Consider the following 25,009-nt stretch of genomic DNA (forward strand, 5'->3'; position numbering starts at 1 on the left):
CTTAGTCTCCTAAAATACTGTAGCAAAATGGCAAATGCCAAACAATAGCTGAGGTATTTCTTAAGTGGCACCAGAGCATGGCTGCCTGCCTCCACCTCTAGCTGGAGGGAGCACAGATTCGGACCATCAGATTCAGGGCTGACTCACCACTCCGTGTTTACACCTCCTCCTCCAAGAACGTATTTTGACAGCATGCAGTGCATGCTACCACCCGTCACAAAGACAGAACATTCCTGGAAGGGAGTTTCTCTCTTTCTTTTGCAACTGATATAACTTTAAAGGTATTTTTCTGGTTTAGCATCTGCATTTCATTTTTTTTCCTAAGACAGACTTTACAAGGCCCTTGTTTCTTCACATGCAACAGCTGTCAGGTCTGATGAGAAGAGGCTTCACATTTTACAGAACATTGCTACAGAACAAAGACCTTAGGCCAGTGTTTTGGCCACACACAACCAGAGAAAATCTTCCTCTACCTTACACAAGGACTTACAGGATTAAGATCCACTGGGTCTCTTACACAGTTCTGCTGTTAACATGGAAAATGGTTCACAGTTAAATGGTCTCTTTACACAGTTGTTCTAAAGTTGGGCTGAAAATACCCCCCCAATCCAATTTTCAGACCAATTTCCACCTCTGCTGTAATTGTGGATGTTTCCACAAATGTTAAATACAGTACTCCCAACTTCAGGAAATTTTTGACATGTTTAGGTATATTCCTATGTTATTCCTTTTGTGATAATCATTGCTTTTTAAAAAGCATCTTGTTTCTGTCCATGCTGTATTTTAGGCAACGCACTGCTTTCAGAAGTTCTGGTTTTAATTTACTTTTGAGTGACTGCCACAGCACAATGGCCATTCATGATGAATATGTTCAATAAACTCAACAGCCTTATGATGTTTCCTGAGATCAGTTGCATTCTATAACAACTGTAGAAAAAATACATTAGTTTTTTTAATTTGCTTTTGCTGTCTAAAAGAAATTCAATGCCAGTAGTACTGGAATATGAAGACATTAATAAATCATGTTTTTGTCTGCTTTGTCATGTTCTTCGTTGCTTAGAGATTCCGACATAATGGTTTTCTAGGAATATTAGACCTACGAATGAAAATAAAGCCAGTCCAGAGCTGTACTCCTCAATCTATTTCTGCCCTTAACTTGAATTAAGCAAGCATGCTAACTGGTGTCTGGTAGTCGTTATGTTATGTAGAAATTTTGTCTGAAAAAAGATCCAAACTACCAACTTAGATTGTGCCCCCATAAAAAAAGTTATGTACATGTATCTTTAAACAGATGATGATAAAATTATGCTATTTTTATTTCAAATTAAACATCATGTATAACTTATTCATGATTTTTAGAAGATAAAGGTTACTCAAAGTTTAATTAAAACCAAAGCACAGTATATTGCAAGATTTTTCACAAGGACACTCTGCTGTTTCAAATGTCATTTACAGAGAGGAGCCATTATACTACTAAGGACATCTGTGCAATCTGTAACTACATTAACTGTGAGGAATTGATACGTATAAGAACAAAACAGGAACACTAGCTGCACTATTTGAGTATTGGTCTACTGAAATGACACTGCAAAAGCCCCATCTTAATTCCATAATCTTTAATATATTTTATAGATAGATGGCAATTCTCTTCCACGGATCTTATTTACATTAGTTTTAAAAACTGTGTATCCAAACAGCTTAAATCTGATCCTCTGAAGTCAATCACAGCCCACCCACCACCTTTGATCAAACACAGTAGAAGGAATTAAGTTATTGTTTGGATCTTAGAATCAAGACCATAACTCTTCAAGGTACTAGTTATAGAGGAGACATCAAATAAAGGTAGTTGTGGGCTTTCAGGCTAAAATTGTTTGTTATTTTGCAATTTTTAATTGTAGGAATATGCACATCTGTTATTGCAGTAATATTGTAATTGTTTATTTTTTCAGGTGAAAAGACAGGAAATTACTTAGCAGAATGTTAGAAAAAAGCTTACAAACACCTTATAAATATCATAAAAATGAAAGCATAAGAGCAAATTTCAAAGGACTGGCTGACCATGGAATCTTAAGAGCAGGCAGACTCCTGTGCATCTGCAACCTCACTGCAAGAAACCCGAGGTTTTCACAAATAGCTTTTACTCTGTTACACTAGGAAACAAAAGGATTTTTTAAAGAAAACAGAAAACAAACAGGGTACTAAAGGGTTAGCTGTGCCAGTTTCCCTGAAGGCAATTATTACTAGTTGACCCACACAGAATTGGAACAGTTAAGCAGATGTGATATTTGAGCTGTGTTTGGTTTATTTGACACACATCCCCAGTGATAATATTTTCGGAGAAAAATCATCTCCATTGCCTGGTGCTCTCCATCAAGTGCATTCCTTCCCCAGCCTGGCCTGGCACCACCAGGCACAGCCGGGTTGGAAGGTACTGCCTCATTGCCAACATTTTCTTAAAGTCTGGAGTTTTTGTAGCTGGCATGAGCAGGACAGAATGAACCCTGGAAAATACTTACACAGATTATACCAAAGGAATGTAGGGCAAGGATTAAATTATAGACCAAAGTAACTTTAAATGAAATAACACAGCAGGTTGTGATGGCCTTTTGGTACAGTCATTTAGTATCTGTCTTTCACGTTATAACAGAGGAGTAGGTGGTAGATGTGAGAAAGAGGAGGTGACGCTGGCTTACCTGAAGGCTCGTATGATATCCCAGGTGGGGTGTACATTCCTTCTCCTTCCATCTCCCTAAACTACTTCTCCTTGACTTGGTGCCTAGAAAATCTAGTCCCCTTAATATATAGTTGGCAACATGTCGATGTAAAAGTCCACACTGACATCTGAAAGTGATCGTTTTACTGCCCACATTGTTTCCCCACAGGAATAAGGAATTTTATGAGTGTTATAAAAAGTTACTGGCACTACAACGTATTATCACTGTGGTACAAATGACTGATCTGCATGTCAGCTACGGGCCAGCTAGGATGGCAGCCAGAACAGTCTCTCTGCTCTGAAAGAGCTGCGTGGACAACTGTTTCCCTTTGCAGCCTTCATCCCTAGCATCACCTGGTGTATTCCTCCTCAAGAGGGATGAATCCAAACCAGAAGGCAGAAAGGGGCAGAGCAGAAAGCTCTTGCCTCATATACTGATCACCACACAACTGCAGCAGCAGACAATATTTTGATCACATTTGTCTTGCTGTCAATGAAAGCGACAGTAACATCGTTTTTCATCAATAGTTACTAAAGCTGCAGTTAGCTGGAGTAAATTAGATAGAGTATACTTGAATACACTTAATTATACTTAGTTCTTAAAATATGACGCTTGGATTCTCATCAGACTGTATATTTCAGTTGCACAAATAGCTTTTTTTCAAGCGCTCTGAAATTTAACTTTATTTTCAGCCTATGTTTTCCTGAAGCTGTCAGATGTGCTGTGACAGAAGAAGATATTGTGTGCAAAATACAAAATACTGATCTCTATATACTATCCTTTGTATTCCTAAACCAAACGTGCTTGAGCCGTCTCCCAAGCAAGCTGTTACACACCAGCAGCAGCATGAGGAGGTGGCACCTGGCACAGGGCAGTTTCTTGCCCCTTCGCAGGGAGCCGAGGGGTGCGGGCAGGCACATGCCGTGCACGGCTAAACTAACACAAATGCAATCTGCACCAGCCTGGGCTCACCCAGTGCAAAAGGGGAATCCAGCTGAGAGTATAAGCTCCATCTGGTTCCTACCCAGTCCTTTACCTTGGGGGGAAAAAGCAGCATCTAAGCCCTGATGCCTTCATCAGGAGTTGGGTAACTGAAGTAATACTGAATTTTGGATCCTGTAACTTAGCACAAACTACAGCTAGACAGTACATCTTTATCTCCTGTTCAGAAATCCAGTGCTATGAGGCAAAGTTGTATGAAGAATACTGTCAGACAAATGAGAGAGACTTCAGCTCAGACTGAAACAGTTAATCTGCATGCAGGGGTTGTCATCATTTCCCATTAGTTTGGAAGCTCCAGCCTTGTCAATGGTCCATCAGCGGTTCCAAGACACATTTTTATTTTCAGGGGTCTGTAGCTCTGGGCTGAAATGTCACATTTGTGGTGTCATGAAAACATATAAAATCTGGTTCAGTCATGCAAGAAAGAATGTGAGGAAAAATAAAGGACTTTCATAGTCTCAGTACCTTTCCCTTTTAATTTTTTTCCCCTCTATCTTTCCAAATGCATTCATTAGGCTTAAATATTACACACTACTGAAAACACAAAATGGGTCAAGTTTTCCTGAGCAAGTAATCCAAAATTCAATCATTACAATTATAAATCTCCATATTTCATCTGTACAGCCTTTACACTGAGCACAAATAGTGCCTCTAATTGCTTAACGCATCTCTATTGCTCCCTTCACTGTATTGCCACAGCAGGAACTTCCCTGAGTGCTGATCTGCATAATTTTGCAGTGAACTAAGACACATAGGGTGAGCTTTAGATGAGCAAACCTAGGTGTTTATCACTCCAGGTTCCATTCCTATCAGTGGAGATAAATAGGAGTAATTCAGCCAATACATTTTAAACAAATACTTTGGCGTGAGATTGATCATATCCCAGAAGAACACCTCTTCTTGACTGCACAGATAGTCTGGGCTGTTGAGCAAATATGGATATGTCAGTTGTATTGTTAAAATACAAAAGCATTACTTAAACACACCCTGACCCAGGTCTTCGAATGCAAACAGGGTGCAAGCTTCATTCAGAGGGTAACGAGATATCCAAATATTTTTACAGATCTGGCCCTCTGCATTTTCTGAATTGCTATAAGGACCCACCGGAATAGCAGTCAGTGAAAGTCCACGTCCCAGTCATTGGACTGATCTTCCTATCTCTCAACCCTTGGAAGGTCCAATAAGAGTTTTGTCTGCTCTTCGTGTAGTGTGAAGAGCAGCAAATACACTAACATTTTGGCTTAACATTCTACAATTCAGAAGCTAACTAACTCTTTGGCAGCATTAAGATGCACGCTGCAAAAGTCAATGCAAAACGTTATGGCATGAAAATAAAATTCCCTGATAATCTGAAAGAAAATACAGTGATAAAGACATGGAACCCCAGATATCAAGCATTAAAAATATGTTCTATGAGACTTGCACACCAGCAAAGACAGGGATGAAATGTGTGCAGCCAGCAAGCGTAAGCAAAAAGCAGCTCTTTTTGAAGTAGCACTGGTACCAGAGTCATTGTATTGATTAATTGCCTTTATACAACTGATCACTATATTTAATCCAGTAAATCTCTGGAGGTTTTGACATGTCATTAGTGAAGACAGAGTCAGGCAAATATGTATAAAACATCAAGAAATAGTAGATACCTAGGAAAAAGATGTCACAGCTTGCAAGAAACGCAAATTCAGCATTTCTACTTACTCTAACTTGAAGATGTTAGATCTAGTTTAGATAAATGTGGCTACTAGAAAAGTTGTCTTTCAATAATACATTGTACCTCTGCTTTAAAATATACTTGTATATTGGTTAGGATCATTATTATGTAACTAATACCTTTCTAACACCAAAGGACTCTTCCCACTAAGACAGGATGTTGCAGGCTGGCAGTGTAAGGTCCAAACAGCATAAGAGAATCGTGGCTTGGTCAGCCATCACCATTGATCTTAAGGCATAATAAGAGAACCAATCTGGTGTGTTTCATAGAATTTCAAAGAGGCAACAAGCAAGTTACCCAGTAACTTTTCCTTTTTATACTCAGGATTTTGCTTTTTTTTCTGGGATTTTTTACTGTATAGGTTTTCAGAATATACCTCTGTTCTGGGCATTTCAACAACATGTAAAAGTCAAAACACCAGCACCTTTGATGATCCCCAAAGTCATGGATTATTCTTTCTTTCTTCACTGAAGCAGTACAATTTTAGGTCAAAAGCTACAGTTAAAAGTTTGGCTTTTTGAAGTGTGCCTTCCAGGAACCGTCTTCAGTAACCACTTAAAAATTGCTGCTTTGCTAAATATTCTTGCCAGTACATTTTTTTTTCTGCTGGCTAGTTGATAGTTGCAGGAAGCAAACTTTAATTTTAATTTTCTTTCTTAAGTGGAAGATATTTATGGCTTTTTATTTTTAATAATATTTACTGAGCTCTAACATTCCTCAAGAAAAAGTCAAAAAATGAGTTAAAATATGTAAAACTAGTTCTGGGATATACAAAATACTCAAGTTGAGGGACATAAAAAGCTAATCAACAGTATGCAGACTATGCCAGAAGAACAGAAATACACAACAAAGAAATATACTAAATACTGAAGTTGTGCTTTTATTCCCTTGGGTACAGACATTACCACAATAACGCACTATAGCCCTGAAATTCTTTCTACAAATTTTACTGAAAATATTCCTATCATTCCATCAGGTTTGATATTCACAGGATATACTTGGGTTTGATGTTTGTTTGGTTAGCTGAGAAATACATGATTTAAAGTGACATCACATACTCCAAGGTGGTTAGACAATTATGAAGTTACGTGTTTCTTGAAATATTCGGGCAAAATAACACATTTATATGGAGCTTCTTCCCTCTCTGCTGCCTTCAAGGGATTGTGTGGGACTCTTATACTGAATGACTTGCACACAGCATCCCATTTCACCCCTCCCAACCGGTCATTCCCATGCTTTTTCATTCCTGTACCTTTCAATGCTGAAGAGAAATCTACAAAAGAAAATAAGGTAGAAAATTCCCTGTTAGACAAATTACATACCTCTAGCTAGGATTTCAAGATGGGAATTTCATTGTCAGACACAGATCTGTGCTTGGTGCCGCAGCTGTGCACGCTTGCTCCGACAATGATGTGCAGAAACGTGCACACGCCAAGCGGACGGCTGCATCGAGAGGCACCCTCCCGCAGCTGCGCGTGAATGCAGCCTGCATGGGCACCCGCCTCCATGGTTCCCACCAGTTTGGCTATGAATGCAGCAATAAATGGGCCTTCAGCATCTAACTGAACCTCACTTAGTAAAAGCTTTGACCCGAAAGATTAAAAGTTAACCTAACCTTATTACGTGCCGAACTCTGAAGTGAATGAGTTGACAGCACTCAGCCATTTCGCAAGACAACTCAGTCCCACAGAGGATGCGGTGTTTATGCCTATTTGTCTCACACTGGCAACTGTTCCCAAGAGCAAAGTAATGCTTCTCAGAAACAGAAATAGTGTTTGTGCTCAATTTTCTCCTGCTATATTAAATTATTCCCTGGGTGATTTTCTTCCTTCGCCCATACCTCTTTTACCCCCACTAACACTTTGTCTATCTCTTGGCAGATTTTCAATGTAAATATTTCTGCTCCTTGAAGGAATTTACATAAAGCCCAACTGCTTTGCAAAGGAGAAATGTGTGAAGCTGTCACAGCTCCTTAGTGATGGTTTCAGAGGACTCAACACTGCATTCACAGGATCAAGAGAAAGAACATTTTCACCTCCACTCTAAGCATGCTCTGCCATTTATCAAACAACTTCAGTTTAAGAGTTAGTTTTAAGTTTCAAAGCTTTCATATGCCAGTCTGAAATACTGGTCTGAGACACATTCTTACAGGTAGTGTTCAACAGGTTTGTATTAGTTGCTTTTTTGCAAATTGTAGCAGTTTTTGGAAGTACGACGACTGTACAATAACACTCTGGGGGCCACGAGTCTGAGAATGCCTTTCCTGAAGGAGATGCCCTCAGTTAGTACAAACTGGCATCATTTTACTGACTTCTGTGAACTCCTGTTGTTTGACTGTGTATGAGAACCTGGTCCCACTAAGTGTTTAGCCAGTTTCTACATATTTTCTCCCCAGTTTAAGCAAGAACAAACAACCTGGACGATAGTTCATTATACCGTCACAACAGTTTCCTGTATTGAAATCAATAGAAATCAGGACCTCAACACTGATATAAATCTAGGGGAAAAGTTTTGTATGAATCACAACACAACCATTACATAGAAAGTGAAACTGAAAAATCCAAGATTAGAATAAAAATTCAAAATACTGTTCTAGCTTTTTAATTAGCTGGAGTACATAATTAATGGCATCACGTTGCATGGCTGACTTTCTTGACAAAGAAAAATCGATCCAGTTCTGAGGACCTTTAAGTAATACTCCTAAAAGAAGAGTTATCATTTGTCTGACATATGCAAAAATCAAGAAAAAATATTTTTAGGTTGAAGGGAGAAAACACACACACACACACACACAAAAAAAGCAGCTTTCTCCCAAATCTGAAATTCCACAATTTGTTAAGGGTAGAATTGCCATCCCTGATAAGAAGTGGGAACCAATAAGATTTCACCAGGGTACCTGGATAATTACAAACATCACCCAGAAAAAACAAATTCCCTGGTGTGTCTGGTGCCTTGTCCAAATTTATTCTTTCGCTGGCTATTCAAGCTCTATTTGGTATCAATTATCACAGCAGACAGAGACAACGACTGAAACATACAGACAGCAGTGCTCCTGAAATTATCACTATTGAATTTTTTAAAAATATCTTTAGGCTAATAAATAGTCTATTGTAAAAATTTTTGCCAAAGAGCAGCATAATATGCACAGTCTAACATGGACCAATCCATTTCTTAAGTGCCACAGGATGTTTTTTCCCTTGTAACATTATTAATTAGAAATCTCCTTGAGCATTCAGTTCATACGTTCTCTACCTTATAGCCATGGAGAGACTACGAAATCGAAGTGTCCACTGTGCATGGGTGCATTGCAAAAATATTAGATCTTACAGAGGCTTATTGTACCAACCATTAATGCATGTCATAACAATTTCCAACAAATGGAGAAAAGGCACTCTGCTGCATTACACCACCTCTCCCCTTCCTCCTATTTATACAGAGTGGGAGTCCTGAGTTAACTCACAGCAGAACCTCCAAATTTTCAGCAATATCACCAGTTATTACATCATCACACCGAACAAAGTTTTAGTCATACTATACAAAATTAATTCATTTCACAGCTCTTTGGTTAGCATGGATGCAAAATAATTAAGTTAATCACTTGCATTGGACTAAAAGCTAGCGACTAAACATTTTTCACTAGATGATAAACTGCATCTAGGGATTAATTCCACCCTAAATCCTTACAAGATCTGTCAGAGTACATTTCATCAGCCTAACCCCAGAAGTTCTTCCTACAGTGCACAATATATAATATAAATACAAGGAGCGGTTTAATTGTAGGATGGAAGCATTGTATCTTTGTTCTACCAAATTACTCAGGTTTAAAGCCCCACATTATCTGGCACAGCACTCCAACTTTTGCATATTTTTCAGCAACATGGAGTTTAATAGTAACTTTAAACATACATATAAATGTATAAATAGCAGGCTAGAACATGACTAAATTATGACAGATATAGATATACGGATACAGATATGGTAAACCAAAATTACCAATTTACCAGATTAGGCTTGCTCTAGCTAAACCTGAGAATTTATTTTAACTAATACTGGAAAGTAAGCATACTTATTTCTTTCTGTGAAATCAACCAATAGCTTTCTACTAAAAATATCTGTGCCTCTGAGACATTACTGTCTACACTTATCTTCAAAAGGATTTCCAAACTGATCTATATTCTGTAGCCCCCTGCATTAGTTATGTGCCTCGACTATCTCTGGGCTCAACTGTAGAAGATCAAATAAAAGCAAACCATCAAAATCCAATAATCTGAGGAAAATAATTATCAAAGAAAAAAGTGCTTAGAAAATTACAAACCTGGGAAAAAGAAAGAAATTTAAAAAGGAGAATGTAAGGAATTATTTTTTTTAAAAGAACAGGTCAATATTCTGAATTAGAACTTTAAAATTCCCCAACTTTCATTTATGCAAATTAGTCAAATTTCTATTTCATTTTATTTGTTCATGGGACTTGTCTGATTTATGATTTTCACATCTTCTGTCTCTCCTTGTTTAGCACTAATAGCAACATCAGCAAAGCACTTGGAAATGTTCTTGATTCAGATCACACAAGTAATCCCTGTAAAACCTGTTGCTACATTCTTCGCTCTTTCTCCTAGACTGTGATGTTCTTGTTGTCTTACCGAAAATGTTATCATATAAGCCCTGCCTCCACCTAGAGTGCGCTTTCCCCTTCAAAGTGTATGTTAGTCACTAAATGATAGCTTGAACAGATCCAAATTACTGAAGTTTATTGCAAGACACTGCAGAGGAGGAAGGTATGCAGAGCTAGCTCCAGCGTGAGTCACTGAAATGCAGTTCTTCTTGGCTGGCCCTGTCCCGACAGAATGATTCTTGTTGCTTACCCAGCTTGTGTTAGCCTGTTAGCCTCCTAAATTGGGAAGGATTCTACTCCTTTTTTTTAAAAAAAAAAAAAACAAGGAAAAAAAAAAAAGGGAAATCCCTCAATCCCTCCTTAGCAGCTGCACATTTCCTGCTAGAAAAACAACTCCAAGTTTCTGTTACTAACTGTTAATATCATTATCTATCAACTCTGTTGCTAAGCAGAGGGAGTTGAGTTGAAATGCCCACTGTAACAAGAAGTAGGGAGGGAAACAGACAAACCCAGAGATTTACCATCCACAGATTTCTCTAAAGTATGACTCCTCTGCCATTTCTGAGCTAAAATTAACACTATTTTCTAAGCCAAAGTTTTTATTTATGTTGTGTGAACTAAATACAAGTGTTGTTTTAGATTGGTGATGTTACTGTAACACGGCCTATACTTAGCTGTAACACTGCCTTGTAATAAGTACGGTCACAGCCACAATGATGGATCAGGTGACTTTGGTTTTGCTTTAGAAGAAACAGCACTTTTTTTGGAAAGGCAAAGGCAGGTCACCACTGCTGAGCAGGTACCTTGTTCTTCCATTGCTGGTTAAATGCAACGGCGCAGGAGTGTAATAATAAGGGTAGAATTCATTCCAGAATCTGTGCAATTATTTCTGTACTATTGCTGCTCATGGCCAGCCTCTATTCGACTGCGTGACTGGTATCTCCCCTCAGCCTTCCCTGCTTTTCTATTATGGTTGTGGGGACTCCACTCTGAATGTGGGTCATAATTACTAGTTTTCCCATTCAGTAGTCCAAGGTAATATTCACAGCATTTTCCTGCAGAAATTGTGAGTATTTAAAGGAGAAAAAAATATCAATTTGCATTAAGTGGACATGTAGAGTTTTCAAATCCTCCTCTTCCTGACTATAAATCCATTCCATTTGGAAACTGCTCACTGCTCCTTTATCACAAGAATATCAAAGTTGGAGACCCTTTTCAACCCTCGTTATCACAAACTAAGCTTTTTCAGTTCCACAAAAACATACTAAACTCCCTTGCATTCATCGTTAATGTCTAATGTCTGTAACGTGCCAATTTGCAACTTTCAATAGTTCCCTCTTAACTGCAAGCCAACATACAGGAGCTTCATGTTTAAAAACCTTAAATATCCTATGATTTAGAAGTACACCCAAATGAATGAATTTCCTGTTATCATGTATATCCTTCTAGATCTTGGACTCTTTTGGATGGACACACACACCCCCCCATCAAAACATGATTCAAGGGATTAAAAAAAATAGCTTATGGCCTTTCCACAGCAATGTTCTAAACCAGAGTATATGCAGAAGACCCTATTTATTTCAAAATATGTTCCATCTTCGCAACAGCTAGCCTTTCATTACCTTATCATTTTCAGTACATTTTTGCATATGTTACCAAGGCAGCAGAACGTAAGTCAGGAAGACAAAAGTAGATTTAGTACAGTTACCATTTTTTTGAGTGAAAACATCATTTGTTTATATGCATTTAAATATTGGTCATTCATGCCACATAAATCATTCCTGCAAGCTTAAGAGGTTTCACAAAGACATGGGCAGACATGACAGAAGTCTAGGAACCTGAACACATGCATGTGACGTCTTGGATTGGCAAGCGAGAAATGTCAATCCACAATCTAAAAGGCAAAAGAGCATGAGCAAAGAGTTCAAACTACACACAATTAATAAAAAAAGTATCCTAGCTCCCTCAATACTTAGTGCTAACGCTTTGACGTCACCACTGGTGCAACATAACCTAGTAACTGTTACACTCAAGTATCTCAAGGAGAATGTACAACAGGTTTTTCAGATCCCGTAATACTGAAAGCAATAAAAAAGAAATTAGATTAAATAAATGTAGTTGCAGATGGCACGTCAGCTGAAAAAAATAGTGAGAAATTTTGTAGTGAACTTTCTAACTTGTTACTTGCTTAATATACATGCTGAAATTTGCATTTTGAGAAACCATTTGTACAGAAGGCTTTTGCTGTATTCCTCATAAATATAGGCTCATTTAACCACTAGGACTTGTCCTGTGCAACAAGTGGTATCAAGGCAATGCTGTCCCTGAGGGACACACGTAAGATATTAGAGACAGAAAATTGGCTTAAAAGCAATTCTCAACATGTAGGTACATTGTCTACTCTAATTTAATTCTTGCCATATGTGAGAACACAGTAAAAATAATAAGGTTTAATCTTAGGAAAATCTAGATCTTAAGAGCATGTCACTGCGTGTAAGAATTCCAGTATGAAGTACTGGAACAATGTACAACGTGACACAGCTGAAATGTGAAGGATCAAACTAATAAACCAAGGAAAACAGACAAGAACATCTTTCTTAAACTTTCCTCCACCACAGTAACTTATCTGGAACCTAATCACACTGATCTCGAAGACAAACTGAGTTGAACCTGCCTAGAGTTAAGTCAATGAGTCCAGAGGATCTGGAAAGTCCTTCCTCTTTTTGCCTTTACATGGATTAGTCAGGATTTAACTAATTGGGAGATAGCAATGCATTAGCATTAGACTTCTACTCACTAAAAAACCCTGGCTGCCAATACAATCAACAGACAAACTATCTGAAACGAATCTTCATTTTTAGTCTTTGGACTTAATTCTGTTTTCTTTTCAAATTGTTATGAATAATGAAGAATAGAGCTGTACCAGTCTGAAAGCAACATTAGATCACCGTTAGACTGAGGACTGAAAGCTTTGCCACGTGGGAGTCAGCAGTTCTACCACGGACTATAATTAAAATCAGAATTTTACCCTTTATATTTAATATATCTGTTCACAAAACAGTTTTGAAAATATACTCTCTCCAAGTGTCTGACTCTAGTGAATTTGAAATTTTTAATCAGAAAAACTATTTCTGACTTTTTTTAAAAAAAAAAAAAAGAAAAGAAAAGAAAGATAATTTAGGCATTTTGAATCTAAATCCAGCTTTTTGCAATTTCAAATGCTACAGTTTACTTCTGCCATTTCAAAACAACTTGACCTCATCAAGAGACATTTTACAGGATCCGTGCTTACAGCAGGGATTAAGGACTGGTGGTGTGTTACTTTTCTGTTTATAATTTTAAACATCAAAGTTATCAACACCTGAATGTTGGCTACTTCACCTCTGCAGTAACTTTTTTTCGTAACATTTAAGCATGTATATATCTGCATTAACGTTGTGCAAAGAACTACAATGTTTTATAGCAGAAATCCTGACAGTTCATTAAATGTAGCACAACCAGCTGGAACTCCTGCAAATAAGCCATCACCACACGCAAGGATGCTTTGAGGATGCGGTCAGTGATGAGGAACATAAACAAGAGGAACTAAATTGAATGTAGAAATTGTGTTCATAGCTGGGACAGAGTGCTACATCACTGGACCAGATTTGGTCATGTCAAATATAAACGCTGTAATTTTCTCTTCTCCTCCTGTGACAAATGTTCAGTCAAAGGCAGAGAGCAAAGTAGCACAAGACGCCACAGTTCTGTAAAATAGGATAACTGTGGAATTCAGTTCTGGGTTTATAAGTCAGCAAGTTTTTTCAAAGTTTATTGCTTGGTATTGACTGACCTCCAACTGCTGATGCACTGTCATTTGCAAGCAGAAATTTGAAAGAGAAAAAGCAGGTGCTTCTTACTGTAGATTGATAACACTCGGTTCCACTCACCAGTGGTTATTTTCTTTAGGCAAGAGGTAATTTTATAGATACTAACTGGAAGCTGGCATATAAAATTACCCACATACCCAAAGTCAGCAACTAAACTTAAAATTGAAAGCAAACTTTGCTTGCACACTTGCAAAAACATTCAGTCACTTCATGATGCTCTCCCTTCCTGTTGCAATACCCACCTCAAAGGCAAAGGACTCATTTAAAAAGAAATACTGGGGACTTGGTTCATGACAAATGAGTGACACCACAGGGAAAGTATTGTGCCTCCAAAGGCTTAAGTCTGTTCTGACATGGAAATGAAACCTTCTATGAATTACAGCTTATTACAATGCAATCTCGATTCTTACAACAGGCAATCTTCAATGTACTTAATGAAAATCTATATTTTTTGTTACAGCACCTTTCTAGGCTTTTAGAATGAATTCCTATGAGAAAATAAGTCCTAGGATGTTTCTGTTAATAACATTAACAATACAGAACTATTGCTGTATTGTTAAGAGATGCTGTATATCATCATAATGACTACTGGTATTTTAAGGTTGCCCAGGAGCAAGAAAATTAGCTGCAACTGTGTTCATTTCTCATTTGAACTCAATGGATTTTCTGTATTCTTCACAGCAAGGATTTAACTTGCATAACAAAGTGCCAAACTTCGCATTGATTTTTGAATGACAAGCTTTTTCTTTTTCTGTTTTGCTTAATTGTGGTACAATTTTAAGTCACAGTTTTAATTGTATTTAATTCAAGTTTTTCTGGCAAAGTCCATCCAGTGAAAAATTATACCTTTTTTCTGCAGATGTGGGCAAAAGTCATTGTTTTTCCTCGATCAATATATGAATTAGCCAACACTTAGCTTGCCATAAAAATAAATTGACTTCTCATTGATTTGTCTCTCTCATGGTAGCACTAATATTTGTGTACAAATGGGAATTAGTTCTTCTCTCATTTTATTTTCCTATCAGTAATGATGTTAAACAAACCTTGGGATACGGCACACCACTGGTCAGGCAAAAGGCAACAGAGAGAAGGATGACGTTCAGGTAACTTTTAGAGGCAAAAGTCCCATGGCCCCATTAAAATCTCAATGAAAATGTTCCATAACTTTGTCTCAATCTCCCTGAACTGCAAGAGGACTACCAGCACTCTTTTATAACAGGAGCATCATTAAGAGAAGAGGAGGTCTATCTTTTCCCTGCACTTTACTATCTCCAAAGGAGTACCCCAAGAAAGCACTTCCCAGACATGCAGACTACACTTCTAATAATTAATGCTGATACTCCCATATGACTCCTGGCTCAGGAGATTCAAGAAAGTCTTGTAACGGAATATGAGCTGGGATTGATAGGAAAAGCTGATAAAGGTTCATTGACGAAATGCTCTAGCAAGGAGCATAGAGGAAGCAGGTCACTGTGGAGTTCTAATGGGAAACATTCATTGCAGAAAGTAAAAGAGCAGAAGCAGAGAAACAATCAAGAGAAGAGTTGGTCAAAAAACAAGAGAAGCAGCTGTTTGAACAATTCAGTGTAATAATACGGTAGGAAACATTAACACTTCATGGTGAGGCAGACAACTCCCCAAACACATTTGTTAAAAAGAACCACATGGTGAAGGAATGAGGTGGAATGACACTAAATTAGTCTGAACTCAGCAGTATCTTAGTAAAGCACTTTTTTTTTTCCCCCCAGAATCAATCAAATCTTTAAAATGGTATTTGCATTAAATATATTTGGGGGAAAACCAGCTACAAGAATTCCCAATTTATCTTTAATCTTCATGTGAGGCTCTCTCACAGAGGATGTAAAGTCAGGAGTTTATAATTCCCCAAAACTGCAGCTGCACATGCTCCCCTTCTGCAAAAAGGAAAGGGAAAATAAAGCCCTGGAGAGAACTGCAGAGGCCTCAAAATGTTTGAAACTACTGTACAAAAAGTTTTCTTCTAGTAGTAAGGCAGTTTTCTCTATGGTGCCAGTCAACACTAAGGGATGAACAGAGAAGTGAGCACAGTGTGCTCTGGTGCATCATCCAGTGTATGAATACTCCCCTGTTGTCTCATCACCTTAGTCAGTCTCTTAACTTCTCTGTACGAAATATGCCTAGATTTACACCAAGCCGGTATTTCTGTGTGCGGAAAGATGGTCAGCTGCCTTGTCAGGAAAGACAAGAATTTATAGTTGCTTTGTTCCCAAGCCAGTGTCAAAAAGTGACTTCAATGTGGTCAAAGATAAAGGTCTATGCTACACAGCCATATGGCTTTTCCAAAATATTGGTGCAGTTTTACACCATTTCTCCCTCTTTTGACACTTGCCAGAGCATGTTGTGTATGCATCTCAGCCTTGACTTTCATCTCTTCTAAATTTCTACCCTATGCTGTAATTTCTTGGGTCATATAAGCGAAACATTAGCTCTTAGAGTCATAGAATTGTTTGGGTTGGAAAGGACCTTCAAGACCATCCAGTTCCAACCCCCCTGCCATGGGCAGGGACACTTTCCACTACACCAGGTTGCTCCAAGCCCCATCCAACCTGGCCTTGAGCACTGCCAGAGAGGGGGCAGCCACAGCTGCTCTGGGCAACCTGTTCCAGTGTCTCACCACAATCACAGTAAAGAATTTCTTCCTAAAATTCTTCTCTAGTTGCCACTGCTATGAAAACATCTTGATAGAAACAGAATTTTTTTGAGGATAATCATTTTACAAAATGTACTGCTGCTTCATTAAGAAACATCTGGACAAGTCGAGATTAAGCCTGCTTCACCTGCAAACTATTATCAGTCTTCACATCATCCCACACACACTGAAGGTGTTAGCTGATTTCTGTTATTTTTTTATTTTTTATTTTTTGCTAGGGACAATAGTTCATCCAAGTTGCTGAAGAAAAGATCATCATCATTTTAAAATCAGTCAAAAAAATCTCTGTTCTCCTCTGAAATGCTCCTGAATAGCAACTGACTATTGTAACTTAGTGTATCAACTTTTGTCTCTTAGAGGGCTTAGTTTAGATAAAATTTTGTTGATAAAGAGAAATGTTTATATTAGAATAAATACCTCAACCTATTGTAAAGAAATAGTTCAAAAAACACTTTGTTAATGTAACTTGACATCTTTACAGTTACGGACAGCAACGTCTGTCTGAAGCCATTGTATGTCCAACATCTGAAGTTTTGTTCACGTTCTTTGACCAAGATGTTGGGAATGTATTCTAAAACTTTTCCAAAGAAATTCTGGACATTTTGCAAAGTTTAACACCTTAATATAAGCCCATATTCAAATTCTTTATGTCCATTCAATATTAGAACTGAAATTATATGCCTCAGGGTAGTTTCACTAAGGAGCATGGATCTAGCTTAACTGTACCTTTACTGGTTTTGTCTTTGGACTTGCTATTAAAATTACGAATGCATACGCTAAGCTGTAACAGTGAGTTTGATGGGAGTAGCTATCCAGTAGGAACATAGCCTGTTCTTTCAGTTCAAGTTCCTCAAGGGCTCCTCTAAGTACCATGCAGTCACATTTCCAGCCATAATACACATTGGCTAGAGAGGAGCAACATTTACCACTGTTGATCCTCTTACTGTTTCCTTTATTCTCACTCTGAAACTCCTTGATGGGCTGGAAGTGTTCCAATCTCTAGAACAGACACCATCGCATACTACAATCTCACCCAATCAGCAGGTATACCAAGGGAGCTGATAAGTTTAGAGAAAAATGTATGTTCAAAGTGAATATGCCGCAATTACAGGCAACACTGGCTGTCAATGGCCATAATTTTCTTGCATTACAGCCTTTGATAGCCTTTCAGGTGAGCTATAGAAAGCAAGCCATCTGTACACACAGAGCAAGCTCTTCCCATTCTTTGCACAGGTGTATGTTGACTGGCAAGACTGTATTACAACAAACATTGAATCAACAGTATAAAATATTTAATGAGATTTAAAATCCCACTATTAATAAAACAGCTTAACAGAGTGACAACAGCAGATCTGAGTCTACAGTGTCACCAAGTACTACTGAGGTTCTCAGATGAGGTTCTCTCTCATTTTTGGCTTGTGCCCTAAAGAGTGGGAAGGAAGGGACAGTCATTAAAAAGATCCATGAATGTAATTCTTCAATATGTAAAAAGTCTCAAGCAAAAAGGCCCTCAACGCTACCCAAATATCACAGGAAAAGTTTTCTTATATCTACAGAGAAGGAAAATGACCTACAGCTATGCCATTGTGTTACAAAAGCAGACACTGTGAATAGAAAGAGCAGATGAACATTCCTCAGAATGGCAGAAAGAACAAAGCACTTAATCACTTTATGTTGTTATGAAAAGAAGTTAATTTTAAATCCTTGATGAAGTCTTCTTGCAAAATGATGTTTCAAAAGCTGTTAATATATTCATAAGATAAAAAAAAAAGAACAAGTAACAGAAAAAACAGTTTCAGGGATTGTGCAACAAAACAAACTGCTGTTAGAACAGTAACAGTTAAAATAAAAATAGTACTATCGGTAGTAAAATGTACATGCCTATCCTATCCACAGGGAGTCTTTACCTCATAAGAAGAATTAAACAAGTATTTTTATCCTGTGAAAAAAATGGGATGACTTATTCATCCTGATACATGAGAATTCCTATTTTAAGTCAGAAAATCATTTTCCACTAATGGAAGCTTGACCAGAAAATTTTCTGCCTGCTCTGTTGGTAGAAAGAACGTCAACCAGAAATATTGGACCCATGAGAATCCAGCTGCAAGCCTGAACACCAAGGCCTAATGGCTGTAATTACTGATATCCTCTTATAACCTCACTGATGGAGAGTCTAGTCTCCCTCGTCCTTGTGCCATGAAATTAACAGTGTATGCATTAACCATGAGGTGGCTTCTCAGCTTCTGTGCTCCACAGCACCAGCTGAGCCTCCAGCCTGTCCCCATGCTGGGCACCCATCTCTGCTGTGCCCTCTGCCCACTGCCCCTTGGTGCTCTCTAGAAAAGGAAGCGTTTACATGTCATTCCCTGCATTCTTACCTAATTGATTGGCTATTACCATCAGCTTGTATTGCCTCACGTTTCAAAAAAAAAGAAATTTAATCATCCCACAAGCTCCTAAAAGCTCAATAAAAAACGCAGACAATTTCAGAGAAACCCAGAGAATCCTTGCCTAAGAGAAGGTTTCACTAGCAGTGAGTTAGGCTCTGGAATGATAAATATTCTGTGAAGTTTTGATTCAAGAGGTGATATTCAGTTCACAGACATTCTCTTTGTAATTATTTCCTAAAAAAGTCTTGTTTTATTTTACTCCCATTTGTTTTCTGTTGCTCAATGACTGGCATTTTTCCTATACACACTAGAATTAAAATTCTATTAAGCTGGGCCAAGCATCACTACAATCAGTACAAGAAACCATATTCTCTTTTCACTCCTTGTACTTTTATACTTGTGAAATCCAGTAAACTCCATTGGAGTAGCTATAGCTGAATCAGATGAACTGAAAAAAGTCAGACTCACACTTAAATTTTAATAGAGAAAAATCATTTGTTTGGACTTGTTATTTTTTACTTTTTCCTATTACACTTTCCTCTGTTAAACTGAGAATATTATGCAGAGCAAGCAACTATAAGAATGAGATTGGTATCCACTTCAAATATTTCTCCCATTATTATTTTAACAGATTAAACAGGTTTCTAAGTCAGAATTCATGCTCTTGGTTTAATCATTATATTCAATCATAAACTTGCATGAATAACTTGACTTTTACGCTTCATTTTAAAGTACATTAACACAGTGATCTTGTAGCCAGAATTTCTTTTATATTTTAAATTCTACCGTTATTTCATGAACAATCATACTCAACTGAATGAAATCACTTCAGAGAGTGTCTAGTATGACAGAAAGGACCTGTGCTGTTATATGAAAGCTTTCAGAGACATACAGTCATTTCCTAATCTGCTTAAGCAAATTCACTTGAATTTACTCCTGTAAATTCACTTCATTTTCTTAAGTAAATTCCCAAGTATATTGTCTAAATTTATATTGTTTAAAATTATACCATGCAATTCATTGGAGACACAGCAGTGTAAGAGAACAGATTTAGCCCACTGTTGCCATACTCATGCATAACTAGGAGCTATAATCTATTAATCCATTCCTTAACATTAAACATACCTGCTAATATTTGGAAACCACATTGTCCTGGCTTCAGCTGGGACAGAGTTAATTTTCTTCCTAGTAGCTGGTACAGTGCCGTGTTTTGGATTTAGCATGAGAATAATGTTGATAACACACTGATGTTTTTAGTTGTTGCTAAGTTGTGTTTACACTTAGTCAAGGACTTTTCACCATCCCCTGCCCTGCCAGCGAGAAGGCTGGAGAGGCACAAGAAGCTGGGAGGGGACACAGCCAGGATAGCTGACCCAAACTGGCCAGAGGGATATTCCACACCATACAACATCATGCCCAGTATATAAACTGCAGAGAAAGCTGTCCAGGGGCTGCTGCTCAGGAACTGGCTGGAGGCATTGGTTGGCAAGTGGTGAGCAGCTGCATTGTGCATCACTTGTTTTGTATATTTTAATTATTTTAATATTATTATTATTACAATTATTATTGTTTTCTTCCTTTTCTTACCTATAAACTGTCTTCATCTCAACCCATGAGTTTTACCCCCCTGCCCCCCCTCCCCCCATTCTCTCCCCCATCTCACCACCAGGAGAAAGCAAGCAGCTGGGTGATGCTTAGTTGCTGGCTGGGGTCAAACCATGACGCATACATGAAATACTCAGAGGCATTTGTGTTGCTTCAGTTGCTCACTGATTAATAGGGGTGTTTTTAGCAAATTTACACCAACAGGAAAAAAAAATACAAGAAAGGAAGAGCAGAAAACTAGATTTATTCCTATTGCCCAGATCTCATACTATAGCTTTATTAATTCTCTTTACAAACTTCTAAGCCTAGTTCTCCTTTTAAAAACGTATTCTGACACTAGTTTACACTCTTCCACTGGGAAAACAATATAAAATAAATACGCCAAACAACAATTTAAATAAAGTATTTTATGATGTTGAAACAGAAAATCTGACACATTTGATGATTTCAGAATGTTTTGAAAGTTTTTAGCATTTGGATTTTTTTACACCTGATTTGGAATTTTAAAAGCCAAGTTAGGAGATATACAAAGTGCTTCATCACCAGAGAACTCTGAAATCAGGTTCTGGAACAAGCACAGAAAATATCTCACACAGTTGCATTTAGTTTTGATTTCAAAAACACCAGATAAATGGATATTTAGTCCAGCGCAGGACAAGTTTCTACTTCAAGTCCACAAATTGTTCAGGGGTTGCAATGCAACAAGATTATGGATTTTCTAACTGTACTTATGGAGCAAAACTTCATTGCACCTTTTAAACTTCTTGTCAAAGTAACAGGACGGTTCCTGTTAATATGATGTAAAAGCCAGCAGCAGATTATGACTGGAAGGAGTAAGTGGGTGAAGAATTCCCCGTCTTTCAGAGGGGTGCACCTTCTGTGCTTTATCCACCTCCTTTCAAGGGTGTATGCCGAAGAGCAAAATCTAGCACAGTTGTTATCTCAATAGAGTTTATTGAACAGATTTAAGATCATGCTCACTACACAGTATGAAATACCTCCCCCCTCATAACTCAGATTCTCAGAACTTCAAATACAAATGTATTGACAGGTATTTAAGGACTGATTTCAGACAGCACTGAGCTACTTTTTCAGTGTTGATAACACAATGAGATAAGTTTCCCCATCTGCTGCAAGGATTTTAAAAAATAAAATAAAATAAAAAATAATATAAAAACCACCCCACCAAACCACAGACACACAGAAAACCCCACCACAAACCAAAACCAAGTCACACTTGAACATGTGTTAGCACAATTAATAAAACCTGAATATTCCCCAAAATGGAAGTAGCTGTAGAAATATCATGGTAGATAATAGATGGCTGCCTGTGAATGCATTGCCAATTAGCAGTAAGAGCTCTGTGAGAGAAAACAGCCACTCCCCTAATGCACAACATAAAGCACACACTGCTCTGGGTACAGTCTGAAACTCCCAACCCGTAACTGTTATACACAGGATACATTCCACAGACATGTTCATACCATGTTCTCATAGATTCTGCTGATTAAAACAGAGAAAGAGACAGATGATAAATGTAAGATTTCTATCTCTATACCAAGATCCCTGTGATCTTCACAGTGAAAGTCAACAGGCATTAAGAAAAACAAACACAGGTTTGTTTAACAGCCTGCTAATAAATCATCACACTAAAGCAGGAGGAGGTCCCTGAATAAACAAAGCAAAGTACATTTTATTAATGATCTGCACAAAACACAAAGTCTTCACTTTGCAAGTGCCTGCCTCTAAGAGGCCACTAGGGACATTCAGGAGAGTCCTTAGACTGAAAAATTGTCAGTAAAACAACACTTTCCATTTCTATGCCCCAGGGGGTTTTCATGTATTTGTTTTCTGTAGCCTACTCCATTTTTATCAGAAGCTCAACAAGAAGATAAACTGACTTGAAAACAGCCGTTGAAAGAGAAATATGATAAAATATTAAGAGATTACAAAAGGATAGGATAGTTTAGGTATAACATTCTAAGAGATGTTTGCTAGGAAACATTTAAGAATTAAAATCTTTATTTTCCATTTCCATTCAATGCTGTAAGTAAGTCATAGATGCTGCATGCCTGATGCCAGAGTTTGAACTCAACTATTCTCCATTCCACTGACAAGACAAAGAGACACCTTTTTCTCTGAGAGCAAACAAAACCAGCTACACTTCCAGTTTCTTGTTGGAATATGATAATTTGGTGACATTGAAATATCTTGCGAAAAGTGATCAGTTTGAGTAAAACTTGTCTTCAAGTTTTCTCAGATTCTCATATTTCTTTTCTCTTGTTTCTCAGATTCAGAATGTTTTGCCCTCTGGAAAGGGCAGTTCATACTAGAACAGGGATTTGAACCTGCTCCACTCCTACCCCAGGAGATGCTCTGCTCATCATACTTGTGTCTGCCCTTGGAGGAGTTCCTTCTCTGGGTTTGTTCATAAGAATGTTCAAAACACCTCAGCTATCTCAGTGTGGATTGAGACCAAAAGCAAAAACTACAAAAGAATTCTTGTTTTTGACAGCTCTAATGAGAAAGCAGTAATTCATACCATCCTACTGTAAATTGCAGAAATCCATCCATGGAACAATACCTACGGAAAGGCCTAAAGCTATACTTGTCACTTCACCTTTTTCAACATGTGCACTAATCAGCATTTTGCAGTGATGGAAACATCAGTCACTGAAGTGTAACAGTTGGAAAAACATAATTCCATAGTCACAACTGCCATCTGAATTGCTACTAAAAATGACGTCAAAAATTACAAGAGAAATACAAAGAAGTTGTCGCAGACACCGAAGTTTTAAACAGCCATGACAATAGCCTCAACTGGCAGTTTCCATTTCACTTACCAATTTGTGGGTGAGCTGGATGGTAATAAGAGGAGATCCTGACAGATTGTGGGACAACTTGGGTAGAGGTTCCACTTTGATAGAGATAAGATAACTGGTTGCTGAGATCATATAACCTTTGTAGGCAGCAGCTTCAGCAATCCTTGGAAGGAAAAAAATGTATTAAGGATGTAGAACAACAAGGGGGTTTTAGTTCATCCACAACACCCACAGTGACAGAACACAGGACACCATTTTTCCATTCACGTCAATGAACTTCTGTAGGGGAGCAAGATTTGGCCCCAAAAGATCCTACAGGACTAGAAGCTACGAAGTACAGGGGAGCACTTTAGACGTTAGGAGACTTGATATTGTAAGCATTCCTTTATTCTGCTCCTCTTTTGCAAAGATTTACAAGCCTTGCTGAAAACACTTTAGATAGTTAGAGAGAATCCTACAAGTTAAGGTATCTAAAAATAACCTGACTAGGTAAAACAATCTAAGAGAAAAGGAAACCTGCGGGGGTTTCAGGCTGTTTAATTAAACATACATATTAGTGCATAAGACATATATTATATATCATGCATATAAACATATACATAGGAATATATTTACAAGCAATTTGAAAAATTGATTATGTCCAGTTAGGTCTGTTAGAGAGGAAGTCAGGTCACAACACAGAGCTGAACCTGACTAAACATCTGATTAGTCCAGGTGACACTTTTTCTCTAGGCTGAAGTAATTTTGCAGTACATAAGAATCCTTTTATTTCTGCTTTCAACTGAAACTTATGACTTTGGCATTTTCACACATTTAGGAGTAACTAAGATCCATTTGGCTGTAGGGTAAAATTTTTTACACTATCAGTAACAAACTGTGCAGGAGTGAAACGGTCTGTGAGTGAATGGTATTTACTATGAGAAATACGAGCCACGGCAAATTAACCATCAGCATAGGTTTCCAAAGATAGCACACCACTGGAAAGAACCAGTTTGCAAAGCACATTTAAAAAACCACCTTATTTATATTTGCTACCTGTTTGCAATGATTTCTTATTTTTCTTTCAGGAAAAACAAAAGTCATGTCAGACATTAAAATGGCTTCATTCAGTTCCCCAACAAAGTCAAACAAAACAGAACTCACTTAGCACAACCCCAAGCACCAGTCCTGAGTTCTGACCACAAGAAAAAACAAAACAAAACAAAAAAACAGTATCAGATGTTACTTCTGCTCCTAGTAACCAGCACGTGAATTTAATTTTTTCATCATGCTACTTTGATAAGAAAATTGAAGTTTAGAGAAGGACTCATAATGTTTAAGACCACTATCCAACATTTGAGATGTCCTCTACACAGATTAACAGGATGGACATATTTTCCACACCCATTCTCTGTCGTTTTAACCTTAGGGATCTAGAGAAAGTGTGAAAAATCTTCAGCCCAAGCAAGAAACTATTTCTGTGTTTCGTGCTTGCATACACAAGCCTTTCTTCACCATGGCCCTAGATGTTTGATGGCAGTGAGCCTGTCATCCGGTCACCTTCAGTGGGATTATTACAGATTTACATAACTGAATATGAGCAGGAGGCAGAACTG

At 37.8% G+C, this 25,009-nt stretch overlaps 1 protein-coding gene across 2 annotated transcripts in view; it reads right to left on the minus strand.

Moving 5' to 3' along the window:
* Nucleotides 1-25,009, minus strand: part of ADGRD1 (adhesion G protein-coupled receptor D1) — a 157,278-nt gene that overhangs the window by 101,648 nt on the left and 30,621 nt on the right. For both annotated transcript variants that reach the window (XM_086474248.1, XM_086474247.1), the window contains one exon: nt 23,436-23,577. In XM_086474248.1, coding sequence (XP_086330374.1) covers nt 23,436-23,577 — 142 coding nt within the window. The remainder of the gene's footprint in view (nt 1-23,435; nt 23,578-25,009) is intronic.

This window comes from Leptosomus discolor, chromosome 16 (assembly GCF_034619465.1).
Source record: "Leptosomus discolor isolate bLepDis1 chromosome 16, bLepDis1.hap2, whole genome shotgun sequence".
NCBI lineage: Eukaryota > Metazoa > Chordata > Aves > Leptosomiformes > Leptosomidae > Leptosomus > Leptosomus discolor.